Here is a 15,112-nt window from a genome sequence, read left to right on the forward strand (position 1 = left end):
GATTTCTCCGATGAGGGCATAATCCGGCACCATCATGGCCACCGTCCGGAACAAGGCCTGCGAAAGAGACAGCCATCGGAACCTGAGCCCACACGGTGGACACAGGGGAGGGCGCGTCCGTGAGGCAGTGACGACGGCGTGAGCACTGACACCTCTCCAGTGAGGACCAAGAGACGTGGGCTGGACGTGGGAAGACGAGTCAGTGCGGAGGGACCGTCCTCACTGGACACATCCACTGTCCCACGGGCCCCGCCACAGGCCCTGTCCAGGCACGTGTTGTCTTGCTGGGTCCCTCCGTGGAGGTGTGGCAGGGCCCTAGGTGCTGGTGCTCTACAGCAGCTCGGTCTCTTGTGCCGGAGGCGCATCACTCAACTCGCGAGGCTTTCCAGCGTTCGGCTCGCACAGCGGACACCGTCCAGGGGCGCCAGAAGAACCCCGAAGCCAGAGGTCTGGAGCTGAGTCCTTGTTGTATCACCAGCTAGCTGTGGACCTGTCACGTAGCCCCTCAGGACTTCAGTGCTTTCGTCTCCGCACGGGCTCACGACTGTCCCCTCTTCACAGCTGTCATGAGAACGAGTGACACCACATAAGCGAGGTGCTTAGAGAAGTGCGTGGCACGTAGTGACTGCTCAGTAACATCCGCCGTTGTCATTATCCCCTGGATCTCGGCGGAGAAGTGACTTGTCCGAGTCACGCGGTTTGAGACGCAGCCAGGACTGCAGCCCAGGCCTGCTGGCCCCGACCTCTGGTGCTTCCTGCTCCACCGCACAGCTCACGGAGGTTGCTTGTGCAGATCCCACACAGATTGGCTGGGAGGGGTGCTGGGGGCGTTACAACAGCTGGGTGGTAAAACCGAGAAACGTGGGTCCAAATCCCATGTCGACCTAGAGGTGGGAGCCACCCCTCTGGGGCTCCCTGACTGCCTTCCACTCGCGAGGAGGAGGGAGAGTGGTGTGTGCGTCACCCAGATTCTGGGAGCCAGTCGGAACGCGTTGCCAGCCCGTGGAGCATCACATAGGGCAGGGCCTCGAGTAACGTCATTTCGCTCAGCGTCATTTCATCATAATGTTGATGAGAGGCTATGGGAACGTAACTCTCATTTATGTTAATTAGCCTATGGAAAAATCGCTTTTGGTATGCATCATTTCACTTAAAGTCACCAAACCCATCCGCAACATTAAGCGAAGATTCACTGAGCCAAGGCCAGCGAATGTGGCTTTGGCTGGGTCTCTCTTGCGTCTCCTCCCACTCAAGGAGATGGAGCAATAACTTGGACTAAAATCATAGAGAAGAGGCCTGGAAGTCTCCGTCTGGTGGCTCTTCATGCAGCTGGGGTGCTAGGTGCTCTTCCCACGGGAGCAGCCATGGCCACCCTGGACCTTGGGCTTTTCTCTGCCGTGAGAGCAGCACACCGGGGTCCCCTGGAGCCTCCTCCCTCGCAGGTGCCCTGGTCCGCTCTTTCTCCTTTAGAAGCACTTTGCTTCTCCCACTAGTGGCAGGGCCGACGCTGTGGCTCTGGCCGGCTCAGTGGTAGGCACCAGGGACGAACATGCTCTCTCGCCGTCTCTCTGGCCGGTTGGCACAGCCGGCTTCGGTATGGATGGCACTTGGGCCTAAGTGGCTGAGTAATAAAGGGAGCTCCGTGTGCTCCCGCCTGGGTTTACCAGAGTTCCCTGCAACCAACTTTGATGTTCTCTTATCAGTAGACATATTTTGTTTGGCCTACAGTGATTATTTATTTATTTTTTACATTGAGATAGGATCTAAAAATCAGATTTCATGTGAAAATTCAAATATCCTGAAAATGAGATGATGGGATAATTGCCGCTTGGCAGCAGCAGGCTGGGGCTGAGTAGGGGCTGCTGCCTCCAGATGGGGTGTCACCAGGGTCCCCGCTGTGCCCAGCTAGCCTGTCCCACTTATGTTACCTGTCCGGCCCCTTAGACAGCAGAAGCAGCGAGCCCCGGGCCTCACATGCACTGGTCCCTACGTGCCGTTGGTTGTTATGTATATATTCTCTCCCCTCCCACGAGACCTTGCGTGATCTAGCTGCCATCAACATGCCACTATTACTTCTCAAGGCTGAAAAATGTCACCTGGTCCCATTGTCTGGCTTTCCCGTGAGACCCTCGAGCACTTCCAGAGGTTTCCATGCCGTAAGCCTGCCCAGCGTCCGTGTACGCCGATATTTACCTTGAGGTTATCCGGCAGCTCAGCTCTGCCGGCGTAGCCGGGATTCATGGTGATGAAGACAGCGCAGGTCGGGTTCAGCAGGAGCTCGGTGCCTTCGAAGAGGAACACCTTCAGCTTCCGGATGATGGCTTGTTGGATGCTGAGAATCTGCTGAGCGACCACAGACAGCACTTCTACCTGGGGTGAGGACGGCCGGCTGAGGTGAGCGCCGGCCACTGTCAGCAGCCCACCCCCCTCTGCCAGAGTCCCCTTCGCTTAGCAAAGAAAGAGCCCGATGGCCTGAGAACCAGGCCTCCACATTCAAAACGAGGAGCATGATTGGGGTTTTGGTAAAGAAAAAGAAAATTGGAGTGTGTGGGTATAAGTACTTTCCACAGTATTTTATCTTCATTCTAGTACCTCGCATAAAGCTCGCATTGGAACAGTGCTTATGGTTCGGATTGCATGTTTACATTTCCCGATCTCCATTCCCTACCCAGATAGAATTCATCACCCCCTGTTCTATGATGCCTCTGCTGTGCCACTACTGTAGACGTCCATCACGTTCCATTTGTTTCGTTAATTTTGATTTCCTTTTGCTGAACTGTCAGAGTCCAGAGGGCGAACCATTCGTGACTCACCTCTGTACCATGAACACGTGCGGAGTGTCCGGTGAGACAGTTAACTGCTCAATACGTTTTCGAATGAGCCAGTGAAAGAATGAACATGACGAGCGTGCACGTGTGTGTGAAACAGCATTTTATGTGCTCGGGGCTGTTTCTGTTTAGTTCAGCGAGCACCTACTCTGTGCAAGAGGCTGCAGAGGGGGCACAAGGCCCTGTCGCTGACGAGCTGAGAGCCCATAAAACAGCCCCAGCATGTCCAACCCCTCTGTACCCCAGTAGCAGAGGTACCTCGATCCTGTTGAACTCGTCGAAGCAGGCCCATGCTCCAGCCTGGGCCAGCCCCTTGAAGAACTTCCCCATGGCTTTGTAATCCAGGCCATCTGAGCAGTTGAAGACCACACACTAGGGGTGCCGGGGGGCAGGGGGAGAATGCGGGCGCCATTCAGGATGAGTTCCCTCACCTCTGAATCACCCCCTTCCACAAAACAAGAGTGAGGCGCCTCGCTTCCCATCCCCCAGGAGGAGCTGGGGCTCCACTCTGCCTGTTCCGCCAACCCGTCTGGAAGTTCATGCCAACTTCCCTGGACAGAGACGGACAGGAGGAGGGTGGGGACGGGCGACGTTTCTCTACCTGCTTGGCCAAAGCTTTGGCCAGGTCTTTGGTGGTTTCTGTCTTGCCTGTCCCAGCCGGACCCTCTGGGGCGCCCCCAAGATTCAGCTTCAAAGCCCCCATCAGTGTCCTATGGAGAAGAAAATGAGAACCCGGAGCCTGAGCCCTGAGCCGCAGCAAAGGAACTGCATTTGGTTTATTTTGTTTGGGCTCATAAGAAGAGTTTCAATTTTTTTTCTTTGATTATACGATCACCATTGTAAAAAAATTCTGTTTCACTCAGCATTGCAACCTTAGAGCCCAGCTCGGTGCCCAGTGCATGAGTGGTATCCGTAAGTATTTGAATGAATACATACATACAGAAATGAATCAAATAAAAAATCCTCATAAACTTCACATTTTAAAGACCACCGATGCTAATGGAATGGGGGAAATAAAACATATTCCTCTCACTTGATTTTGAAATCTTGAGTTCACATCTGATTTAGTTGCATGTCCCCAGCAAACCAACATAGTGCCTGGCACATGGTCGGGAAAAGGCAAATGTTGGAAATGAATAATGAGTTAACGGTGGTCCCAAGGCCCTGTAACTTAAGTTAACACACGATCTTGTAATCATCTGAGTATGCCTCTCTCCCTTACCCCATCAGGGTTCCTGGAGGTCATGCGCGGTGCCCAGGAAGGTTCAAGTAATGACCATTGAATAATGAGCAGAATCAACGAATGAATGAAGAGTGTAGGAACAAGTGATTGCGGACTTTGAAAGGAGAAAATACTCAAAGGTAATTATAAATTACCTTAACAATTTAAAAAGGTTTCACTGTAAGGAATGTACAAAATCAGAGAAAATCTAAACATCACGAAATCGACAAGCTCACAAAGTCTGGATTTCAAATGTCATGAATTCCAAAAAAAGTGGCAAAGCGCCCTCTGTACAGAGCCCAGACAGGCAGCATCTCTCCATCGCACTGGCCGGCAGAGCTCAGAGGCTCCTCGCCTGGGTCTGTCTCCTGGTCCCCTTTGCTGCCTCTTGGCCTGGCATCTCCAGGCACCATCTTGATTCCGCCAGTGGAGACCTTTCTACTTAAGTCTGAGACATTTTCAAGGACAGGCATCAACTTTCCGCTGGTTGGTTGGACCACATTAATTTGCACTCGGACTCCCACTGGTTCTCACTTCTGGCCTAACACCTAACTTCCATGCCCATCCGTGGGATCATGGTGACAAAAGCAAAATGAAAAAACCTGAGAATCTGAAATATAGAAGGTCGACAGGAACAGACTCAAGATGTCCCCAACCGTCTTCCCCAGAAGGTTGTCCTTCCGGAGTTCTCCATTCACCCTTCAGGTCTGGGGGACCCCTGAGGTTACCTGTAGCAGCGGTCGGTGAGGGGCGTGATCACCAGCCGGGGCGAGTTCCCCAGGTACTCGTAGCCGTACAGGATTTGTGTGGTGACCATCTGCACCCGCACGTCCCCTGCATCCCAGTAGTAGCGCAGCTGGGAGATCCACTGGAAGTCGCTCAGGTCACAGACGCTGTCCTCAGATAACTTGGCCACCACGTCGCGAGCTGTCGGGACACAGACCCGGAGATGCAGATGCAGCGCGGTCAGCATCCGCACACCTCCACCGACTTCTCAGAGGGGTTTGGGGACATCACCCAGGCCACCCCTCACGCTGCAAACAGTTTTCTGCACAACTACCCTCCTTGCCCGCCCTCGCCTGCAAGACGTGAATCTTTGCCTCTTCCCGCGAGCCAGGCAGAGAACCTGATGCACTGTCTACGCTCGGACCACAGTGCATGCTCTGCAATCCGACCACCTGCGTCCAGATTCTGGTTCTGCCATTAACTGGCTCTGTGACTTTGGGCAAGTGACTCGACCTCTCTGTCCTTCAGTTGTGTAATCTTTAAAATGTGGATAACATAGGGCCTACCTTCTAGAGTTATAACGAGGATTAAGTTAATATATATGTGTACATACACACATACATGTACATATATAAATATCTATATCTATTCACATATCACGGGTAAAAATGTGTAGGTTTATACATAGATAGATAGATAGATAGATAGATAGATAGATAGATAGATAGATAGATAGATATAGACAGACAGACAGAACTATACCTGGCATATAAAAATATTATGTAAGTATTAGGTATGGTTACCATTTCCAAACTCTTGGGGGCTGACCCAGAGGGCTTTGCAGTGGATAGTTACCCCAAATGCAGCCTTATTCCCAGTACGATCCTTTTGGCTCTGTCCCAGGCCTCTAGGATATCCGAGGAGAATATAGTCAGCTGCCCAATGTGGTTAGCAAGGAAAGGGGCCTGTGAATCCCTGGTTAGATGCTGTCTTTCCATTTGGGGACCTGAGAAACCAGCTGGGAGATACATTTCGAGGTTTTCTCTCTTCTCTTATAGGATTGCAAGCCTAATTTAATTTTTCTCACAGTGATGGGAACTCTGAAGTTAAAAAGTGGACATAGGTTTATGAGAATCATTAATTATTTTTAGGGAATTACCAGGGCAAGAGCTACTGAGATCTCAGAACTAGTACAGCGGCTAGATATTAGGGTCCAGGGACAGGACACAGAGAAGCCTCTCCCTCAGGACTTTGCAAGGGACGCTGTGTGAGAGAAGTCTTTTTTATTCCAGTAAAACCGTGACCCCTGTAGATAAGAGTCCTTGAAGAAGATGACAACAACAGCTCTTCCGTCCTTCCTGAGGCATTTAATTCCCTCCAGGTTCTTGAGGGAACCCTAAAGGGTAGCAGGAGTAGGGGTCTCGTGAGAGTCCCAGGACGAAGGTAAATCTCAGAGGACTGAGTTGGGATGTCTATGCTCTGTGTATGTGTGTGTGTGTGTGTGTGTGCGCGCGCGCGGTCTGCGAACCCAAGCACTTTGGGGTGTCCGAGCATCAACCGCACCTGCACATAACACTCTTATCAGATGGCTATGTGGCCAGACGAAGACCACATCTCCCTTCCCTCCCCCTGACTGTGCTGGTCTCCCCAACGAAATTGGATTGAAACGAGCATCAGCCTTAAGGAGACTAAGATGGGGTGCCATGAAATGCCAGCAGAAAGCTGGGCGTGTGAGCGAGACAGACGCTGTTCCCAGGCAACCAGCCTGGTCCAGCCCCAGTTTCCTTGGTGATGATGGAGTAAGGGTGGAGGGTGGTGTGTTTTGCACAAAGCCCCCAGTTCTTCCTTCTCCTCCTCCTCTTTGTTTTTCCAGGAAGAGCTGGAGGGCATCACCTGCCACCCACATCCTCCCTGCGTCAAGGCCCATTTCCAGTCTCTTGGGTTTGGAATCAGACTGATGTAGGCTCACATTACAGAGCAGCCTCTGCTACTTACTCACTAGCTGTATGCCTCTTGGCAAATAAGACTGGTCTAAGTCTCGGGTTCTTAATCTGTGAAATGCATATAAAAATGAGATAATGTATGTCAAGCACTTTGCACAAAGCTTGGCACCTAGTACTCAAAAATATGAGCTCTGGTCAGCACCAAAAAATCACTCCAAGTGGCGAACCTCAGAAATGGCTGTGGCCACAACCGTCTCAGGCAGGGCCCCGCGGGAGGGGATCCTGGATGTGAGCGGGGGACAGGAAGGGGACCTAAGATAGGGGTATTAGAGGTGCTGGCTTCTCTCCTTAGTCCTCGCTCTCAGTCGGAGAAGCCTCTCCCTCATGAGAAGGAGACCCCTGAACTCCTCCATCCAGGGTAAAGGAGAGAGGGGCCAGCCCGGCCGCTGCTCCTGGACAAGTTAGTAGGGCCAGGGGGCCTCTGCGCTCACCGTGGACATCGATGACCGTGAGGGCCCCGAGGGTGAGGCGGGCCCCGCTGCTCAGCTTGCCTCGCACCAGCTGGACAATCTGTGCAATCTGATCGTTGCTCTTTTTCAGAAAAGCCTGGCAGGGGCATAGGAGGGGACAACTGGTTAAATTGGATTCTCCTCTGGTAATCCCTTCTGGGGGAATGGCACCATCCACCACCCCATGGCCCGAGCCAGGAGCATCATCCCTCAAGCCCCCTTTCCCTGAGCCCCAGTCATTAACCTCTAGACGACTTTCGAATGCATTATGCAAATTACAAGAAGCCACATTGGAAAGGCTAGACAGGGTATGATTTTATTTTCACGATATTGTGGGAAAGACAAACCTACTGGGCCAGAAAATAGATTGGCAGCTGCCAAAGGCTTGGAGCGGGGGGGGGGGGGGGGGGGGGGGGGGGGGGGGGGGGGGGGACAGGGATGGAGTATAAAGGGCATGAGGGAATTCTAGGGGTTACACGAAGGTATATATGTGTCAAAACTCAGAACTGGACACTTAAAAAGGGTGAGTTTGATTGTATGTAAATTATACAGTAAGTCAGAATTAACCAAAAATATCTGAAATTTTTTTCAGAGTAAAGGAGACACAGGAGATATGAAAACTAAATCTGGTCAACATGTAATTCTAGATTGGACCGTGGGACAAAGAAAACACTAGCGGCATAACCGGCGAAATTTAGACTAGCCGATTCAAAGGTCTATGGATTAGATGATAATATTGTATCTTGCAATACTGTCAATTTCCTGTTTGGATAACCGAACTGTGGTTATGTAAAATGTGAATATTGGTGGAATCTGGAGGCAGGGTGTATGGGAAGTTTTTTCGTATTGTTTTCGCAACATTATTTGTGAGTCTGACTTTATTTCAAAATAAAGAGTTTTAAAAAAATAATGAATTTAAAAAAGGAAAAAAAAAAAAAGCAGTCGGTGGACATTCCACCACATGGAGCCCTGGACGCAAAGGCTGACAAAACTCAGAATCCTGCGGCCTGGAATTTCTGTCTGGGAAGGACGATGAGAGTTCTCATACTTAGAGAACACTAGGACAGCCCTAATCCCACGTGCTTAGTCCCGCTGTCCCTGTGAGAACCCCGGTTTCTGCGAGGCCATGGGTTGGAAGCCATGATTTTTTTTTTTTTTTTTTTTTTGGTAAGAAAACACAGCTACTCTAATCATATGTCATTCAAACACTAACTGAGCTTGGATGTCCTCTGCAAGCTTCAAGACAGGCTCGCTTACCGGTAAGGTCTTCTCGACCAGGGCCTGGGACACCTCCTGGGTCCAAAAGATGGAGGAGACGCAGATAACGACCTGGCCAGGCCACTGTAAGACCCAGCGATCACGAGGGACCTGGGGGAGTGCAGTGGGGTGCGACGTGGGGGTCACTCCATCTCGCGGGATCGGAACTGACTTAAAAACAACCCCCATCACCTCGCCCCCTGAACTCAGACCAAATCCTGCCCCGCCCTCAGAGTCTACGAAGGCTTGAGATCTTTGGGATAACTGATTTATGTCTTTCTCCCTGAATTTTATGAAAGAGAAAAAAAAATCACCCCAATCCCATCAATGAGTAACTATTTTAAACTACAGATTAGGCAAACTATGGCCCAAGGGCCAAATCTGGCCTTATCTGTGTTTTTGTAAATGAAAGTGTGTTGCAACACAGCCACACCTATGTTTACATATCATCTATGGTTCCTTGTGCATCACAAAGGCAAAGAAAAACAAGGTGTGTGGCCTGCAAGGCTGAGAATATTTACTACCCGGCCCTTCCCAGAAACAGTTTGCTGACTCCTGCATGAAATAATTCCATCCAAGTAGCCGTTTTCCTTCCATTTTTGATTGACAATATATTGTAAGACAAAGGACTGGCCTTTCATTTACAATGCAGACATCACCGAGATGGACAGCAGGGTCCGTCCCCATATTCGAGTGGGAAAGTGTTAATATGAATATTCTTTTTTGGCGAGGACCTGGCTACGAGTGACTGCCACAGGTTCTTTTCTCTTAGGCCTCTGTCCCACCTGTGTCCCCTGAGGCTTTGTGGGTTTAATGAGTTGTGCCATTCAGGGTGGAGTACTGTGTACATGGAAAGCCTGGGCAGGGAGAATGCTTAATTGGAAATGGGCTCCTGCCATCCATTCATTTCACAGAAGGGACTGGCCAGTAGTAACCAGAGGCTTCAGGCTAACTGTCCCTTCTTATGTCATCTGCTCCTAACTGCAAACGTTTCACCAGAAATATGGACATTGCCCTAGGATTTACAGAAGACGAGAGAGGCACAGAGGGATCGGCTGACACCAGCAGGATCAGGGTGGGTTTTGGTGAAAGACAGAGGGGTGATCAGAACTGATCCACTTAACCCCTCCAAAGTCTGTGTTGCTGGACCAATACCCTGGCACGTGCACCCCGGTTCCTGCTTACCCGGACACCAGTTCTTGTTTACCTGGACATAGGCTTCAATCCCAAGGCTGATCACCTCACGCATACTGGCAAGCATCACCCGCTCCACCTGCTGGAGCCACTTCTCCACCATGCCCTGTGGGCGACACAGACAGAGAGACAGCAAGTTAGCTGAGCCTGGAGGAAGAGACCATTGGCAGAACCAGCTTTCTCTCTGGATGGGGCTGGAGGGAGGCCAAAGGTTTGCACCTGTCGGGGTACAGAACAAGCCACCCCAAACTGCCTCAGCAGATGCAGATTATTTTGAGCTCAAGGCAACCAAAACCCTAAAGGCTCAAGAGAAATTTCTGCCCCCTACCTTAACTCTCCAGAAGAATTTAAATTAGGAGCCTGGGCCAAGATAAAAATCACCAGAAATGCCTTTTTATCTGTCTGTATGGCAGGGCAAACTAATAATTACTGAGCATGTGTTCTTCCTGCAATGATCTTCTGAAGCCCCAAGGCTCCTGGCCTCACCCTTGGCTTATGTACCTCAATTTCGCTTTGTCCCTGAACCTCTCATGTGTGTGTGTGGGGGGGGTCTCTAACTCTCTCACACATGTGGGGTTCCCTTACATATGTATGTAATTAAACTTGGTTATTTTCTCTTGTTTATCCATGTCATGTTTATTTGATTATTAGATCAGCCAAAAGAATGTCAAGGGTCGAGGAAAGTTTCCTCCTCCCCAACACACCCCTTCGAGCCAATATTCTTTAATGATTTCTTTCGTATTTATTTACTGTATTCAAGGAAATATATGTCTGGTAAAGGGGGCGATAGAAGATTTTTAACATGCTTTTCTTTCATGTCATCTTCCGAAACAGACGAGTTCTCGGAAGGTAAATGACCCATTAATATTTCAGTTAATAAAATAAACTGCTCACTTCTAATGAATAGGTCTAATTCTTTCACGATTCCAGTGGGTCCCAGACTTTGTTGTGCATGAGAATAATCTGGAGACCTGTGACAAACGTAAGGCCAGCTCCCTCTCCCAGACTTAATCGGTACAGAATGCCACCTGGGCATCTGGATTTCTTTAAAGCTCCACAGGTAATCCAGATTATCCAGCAAATGATCCAGCTTTAGAATTTCAGGTAACTGTTCACTCCAGGTGCCCACGAGCTAGCTGATGGGTGGCTGGGTGACCGGACGCCAACTCGTATGCGTAGGTGGCAAAAATAGTCAGCCAGACGAGGCCAAGAGAGCTTGTCTATTTCCATGAAGGTGCTGTCAGGTCCACAAGAAGTGAAAGTAATTTACATTTTACTCATTATATAAGTAAGGTAGGGAGGAAACAAGTGAACTAAAATGTTAAACCCAGCTACATTCAGAGACTACGATGTGCTGATCGGCCCTGCAGCCAGGCCACAGGACGCCTGCAGAACGAAGGACGATCTCTGCTGGGATTGCTAAGGACCCATTTCTTTCACGTGAAGGGAAAAAGGAAAATCAGAGTCTTCAAGTGGCACCTACACCAATAAAATTGTTCACTTCCTATGGCTAAAACCACGGGAACCTACGGATCAGAGGCTGGGAACTGCATGCAGGCCTTTCACGCTATATATTCTTACCTTTTTAGGGGACATACCCTCCCTTTCCCCTTCCTCGCTGTGGGTCCATATCAAAGGAAATGGGTAAACAAAGTCTTTAAACTGTAACTCACAGGAACTAAATAACAATAGATGTATATAAACCGAATTCCCTGTACCTCTGGGTCCCTCTCGGTGTCTGTACTCTGTCTCTCTCACTGCCCTCATCTCTATTTTCTCTGTCCCTCTGAGTCTCTCTCTCCGTCTCTGACAGCAGCCCACACTGTCTGTGGGGCGTGACCCCTTCTCTAAAAACTCTTCTTCTGACTCTAACTTTGGCATGTGTTGGAATTCTTTCTTATGCTCTTGCCAAGAACCTTCTTCTTTCTCGGAGCGGGGTTTGAGTTCCCCCGACTGCCCTGTCCTGCATCACGAGGACACATGTACGAAGATCTGAGATGAATGGCATCACTCCCGTGTTTTGACACTTGAAAGCCCCTGCCCCAGCCAGCCGTCTGTCTGCCCGATGGCTTTCACCTGGGCTCTGCTCACGGGAACCTGCACAGCCTCAGCTGTTTGGGTACAAAACCTGCCACTGCCTCTGCATCAACCCCCTCCCCACCAATTTAGTGTGTCACGCAGACTGCGGAATAATCTCGGCCTTAGAGATGGGCAAACTGAGGCTCCGAAAGACTGAGTGACTCCCCAAAGTCACCCAGTCATTAAGTTGTGGAGCCCATGTGTGCCACACCCGGGCGATCAGGAACCAGAGTCTGAATGCTTAACCGACATGCTCTCTGCCTCTCTCTGCGGCGCTCTGTTACGGAGAGAAATGGGTAAGAGCTGTTACTTTGGCTTGAGCTGGGTAGATCTTCTGTTTGAATGGAACGGTCTCTTTCTCCGAGCTGATCATGCCCACGATCTCCAGGTTGTCTGTAAACTCCAGCCGGGCAATCCCTTCGAAGCACTTCTTCAGGTGTGGCTGCACGCGGAGCGGGTCCTTCGTCTCCGACAGGATCTCCAGCAGCTCGTCGTTTGACAGGAAGAAGAACCTGTTTCAGAGCCAAGGAAGACGGCAAGGGGACTCTCATCGGAGGTCTGCTTTTGCCAACAAGGTGGCACTCCCCAACGGGGAGACAACACCCCAGAGAAGAGCAGCTGTGTTCCAGGGTCTTCTCTAAGGCCCGCCCCCTTCACCATTTTTCATCGGGGGGCGGGAAGGGCGGGGATGGTTGTGACTCTGGGAGCAGAGGAAGAGGCAAAGCTGGTACATCTGCGTGTCACGTGGTGGGGGGAAGGGCGGTGCTTCCTTTAGAAAGAGAATGGACAGAGCAGTGGCCCTTGACCTTGGCTGCACCATAGAAACACCTGCTAGACTTAGTTTTGAAAATCCAGTGCCAAGGTTCTATTGCCCAGAGGTTCGCATATAATTGATCTGGGGTAGGGCAGGGATTTGTGCTAATGTGCAGTCAGCGCGGAGACCCAATGGGCAGGAGAAGGAGAGAGAGAGAGCTCTTCCTTGTCTTTCCTTATCTCCTTGTGTGACAGAAAATGTTACAGATGCAGGTTAACAAGGAACCTATTTACATGCAGAGGCCTTCACCTTGTTTTAAATTAGAAATAATAAGATAGCTTCATTCCCTTGCTCAAGCCCCAAAGGCAGCGTCAATAAACCTTCGGAAGTTGCTCAAGGGCCAAACCTCTACTGTGACAACTAGAATGGAAGTTCCATAAGGAGGGACCATAGGATCGTGGCCTTCACTGTATATGGTGGATTACAAAAATGGCCACCACGTTTGCCACTAATCCCATTAAGGGGTAGAGTCTATTTTCACATCTCTTGAAACTGGGCTGGCTCCTGTCCTACTTTGGCCAACAGATTGTTTCAAATATGAGTTCATGCAAGTTCAAAACCTAGACATCAACAGGCCTTGAAGCTTTCACTCTTGCTCATCTTGAGAACACTGCCACCACCACCACATGAATAAACCCAACTAGCCTTCAGCAGGATGAAAAACGTGTGGCCCAACTACCCCTGCCGCCCCAGCCACCAGGAAGCCCACCACCATACAAGTGACTGAGGCCACAGACTGCTAGCTGACTGTGGTCCCATGAGTAGACCAGAAGTACCACCCAGCTGACCCCAGCCCAATTTGCCAACCCATAGAATTGTGAGATAAAGAAATAATTGCTAGTTCACGCTTTTAAGTTTGGGAGTGGTTTGTTACACAGCAAAGCAAACTAATACACTGTAGCTGCAATGTTGAGCATGTAGGAAGAGCTCAATAAGTATTAGTCGGGTGACTAACTATCCAATATCTAATGAGGATGTCAATTTCTCACATTCTCAAGTGAAATTCAAATAGGTGATCACTATGAATTCATTGCATGTGATAATGAATAATGCTCAATAGTCGTAAGAGTAATACTTAATGTATCTGTACAACTTAAAGTTAAAATCATTATTTAGTACTCTGTAGTTTCAAGATAAAATTAATTTAAAATATGTGACCATCAATAACATTTTGAAAGTGTTTGCTCGAAGTACTTAATTTTATTCCATATAAAAGCTTAAAGAAGCCACAGATATCAGATAAGAAAAATAACTAAAATGCATCCAATGAGAAATAAAGAAGTAAAATTGTCACTATTTGCAGAGGACAAAATACTATATAGAGACAACTCTGAAGATTCCACCAAAAAATATTAGAACTGATAAATGAATTCAGTAAAGTAGAAGGCTATAAAATTAATACTCAGAAATCAGTTGCATTTTTATACACCAATGATGAACTATCAGAAAAAAGAAATTAAGAAAACAATCCCAATTACAATTGCATCAAAAAAATACCAAATAATAAATTTAACCAAGGAGATAAAAGGCCCATACTTAGAAAATTAAAAGACACTGAAGAAGGTACAAATAAATGGAAGCATATACTCTGCTCATGAACAGGATGAGTGAACATTGTTAAAATGTCCATACTACTCAGAGCAATCTATAATTTAATGCAAACCCTATCAAAATATCAATGGCATTTTTCACAGAACTAAAACAAATAATCCTAAAATTTATATGGAACCACACAAGACCCTAATTATCCACGGTGATACTGAGAAAGAAGAATAAAACTGGAGGTATCACACTACCTGATGTCAAACCATACTACGAAGCTATAGTAAACAAAACAGCATGGTACTGCCATAAAAAGACACATAGATCAATGAAACAGAATAGAGAGCCCAGAAATAAACCCACACCTATGTGGTCAATTAATCTATGTCAAAGAAGACAAGAATATACAATGGAGTAAAGACAGTCTATTCAACAAATGGTGTTGGTTAAACTAGACGACAGATAGATACACGCAAAAAATAAAACTAGACCACCATTTTACATCATATACAAGAATAAACTCAAAATGAATTAAAGACTTGAATGCAAGATCCAAAATCATAACGTTTCTAGAAGAAAATATAGGCAGTAAACTCTATGACTTTGCTCTTAGTAATATTTTTTTCTGATATGTCTCCTGGGGCAAGGAAAATGAAAGAAAAAATAAACAAACAGGACTACATTAAACTAAAAAGGTTTTGCCCAGCAATGGGAATCATCAATGAGACAAAAAGACAACCTACTGAATAGGAGAAGATATTTGCCAATGATACATCCGATAAGGGGTTAATAACCAAAATTTATAAAGAATTCATACAACTCAACACTAAAAAATCAAACAATCCAATAAAATATGGGCAGAGGACCTGAACAGACATTTCTCCAGGAGGACATACAGATGGCCAATAGACATGTGAAAAGATGCTCAAAGTCACTAATCACCAGAAAATGCAAATTAAAACCACAATGAGATATCACCTCGCACCTGTCAGAATGGC

General features: G+C 48.2%; 1 protein-coding gene across 1 annotated transcript in view; it reads right to left on the bottom strand.

Annotated features, from left to right (window-relative positions):
- DNAH3 (dynein axonemal heavy chain 3) overlaps nt 1-15,112 on the bottom strand; it is a 149,540-nt gene that overhangs the window by 75,611 nt on the left and 58,817 nt on the right. The window contains exons 24-31 of the mRNA XM_023523811.1: nt 12,069-12,270; nt 9,693-9,785; nt 8,486-8,596; nt 7,211-7,325; nt 4,779-4,977; nt 3,430-3,538; nt 3,087-3,200; nt 2,194-2,370 (exon numbers count right to left, since the gene is read on the bottom strand). Coding sequence (XP_023379579.1) covers nt 2,194-2,370; nt 3,087-3,200; nt 3,430-3,538; nt 4,779-4,977; nt 7,211-7,325; nt 8,486-8,596; nt 9,693-9,785; nt 12,069-12,270 — 1,120 coding nt within the window. The remainder of the gene's footprint in view (nt 1-2,193; nt 2,371-3,086; nt 3,201-3,429; nt 3,539-4,778; nt 4,978-7,210; nt 7,326-8,485; nt 8,597-9,692; nt 9,786-12,068; nt 12,271-15,112) is intronic.

Source organism: Pteropus vampyrus, unplaced genomic scaffold (genome assembly GCF_000151845.1).
Source record: "Pteropus vampyrus isolate Shadow unplaced genomic scaffold, Pvam_2.0 Scaffold417, whole genome shotgun sequence".
Classification (NCBI taxonomy): domain Eukaryota; kingdom Metazoa; phylum Chordata; class Mammalia; order Chiroptera; family Pteropodidae; genus Pteropus; species Pteropus vampyrus.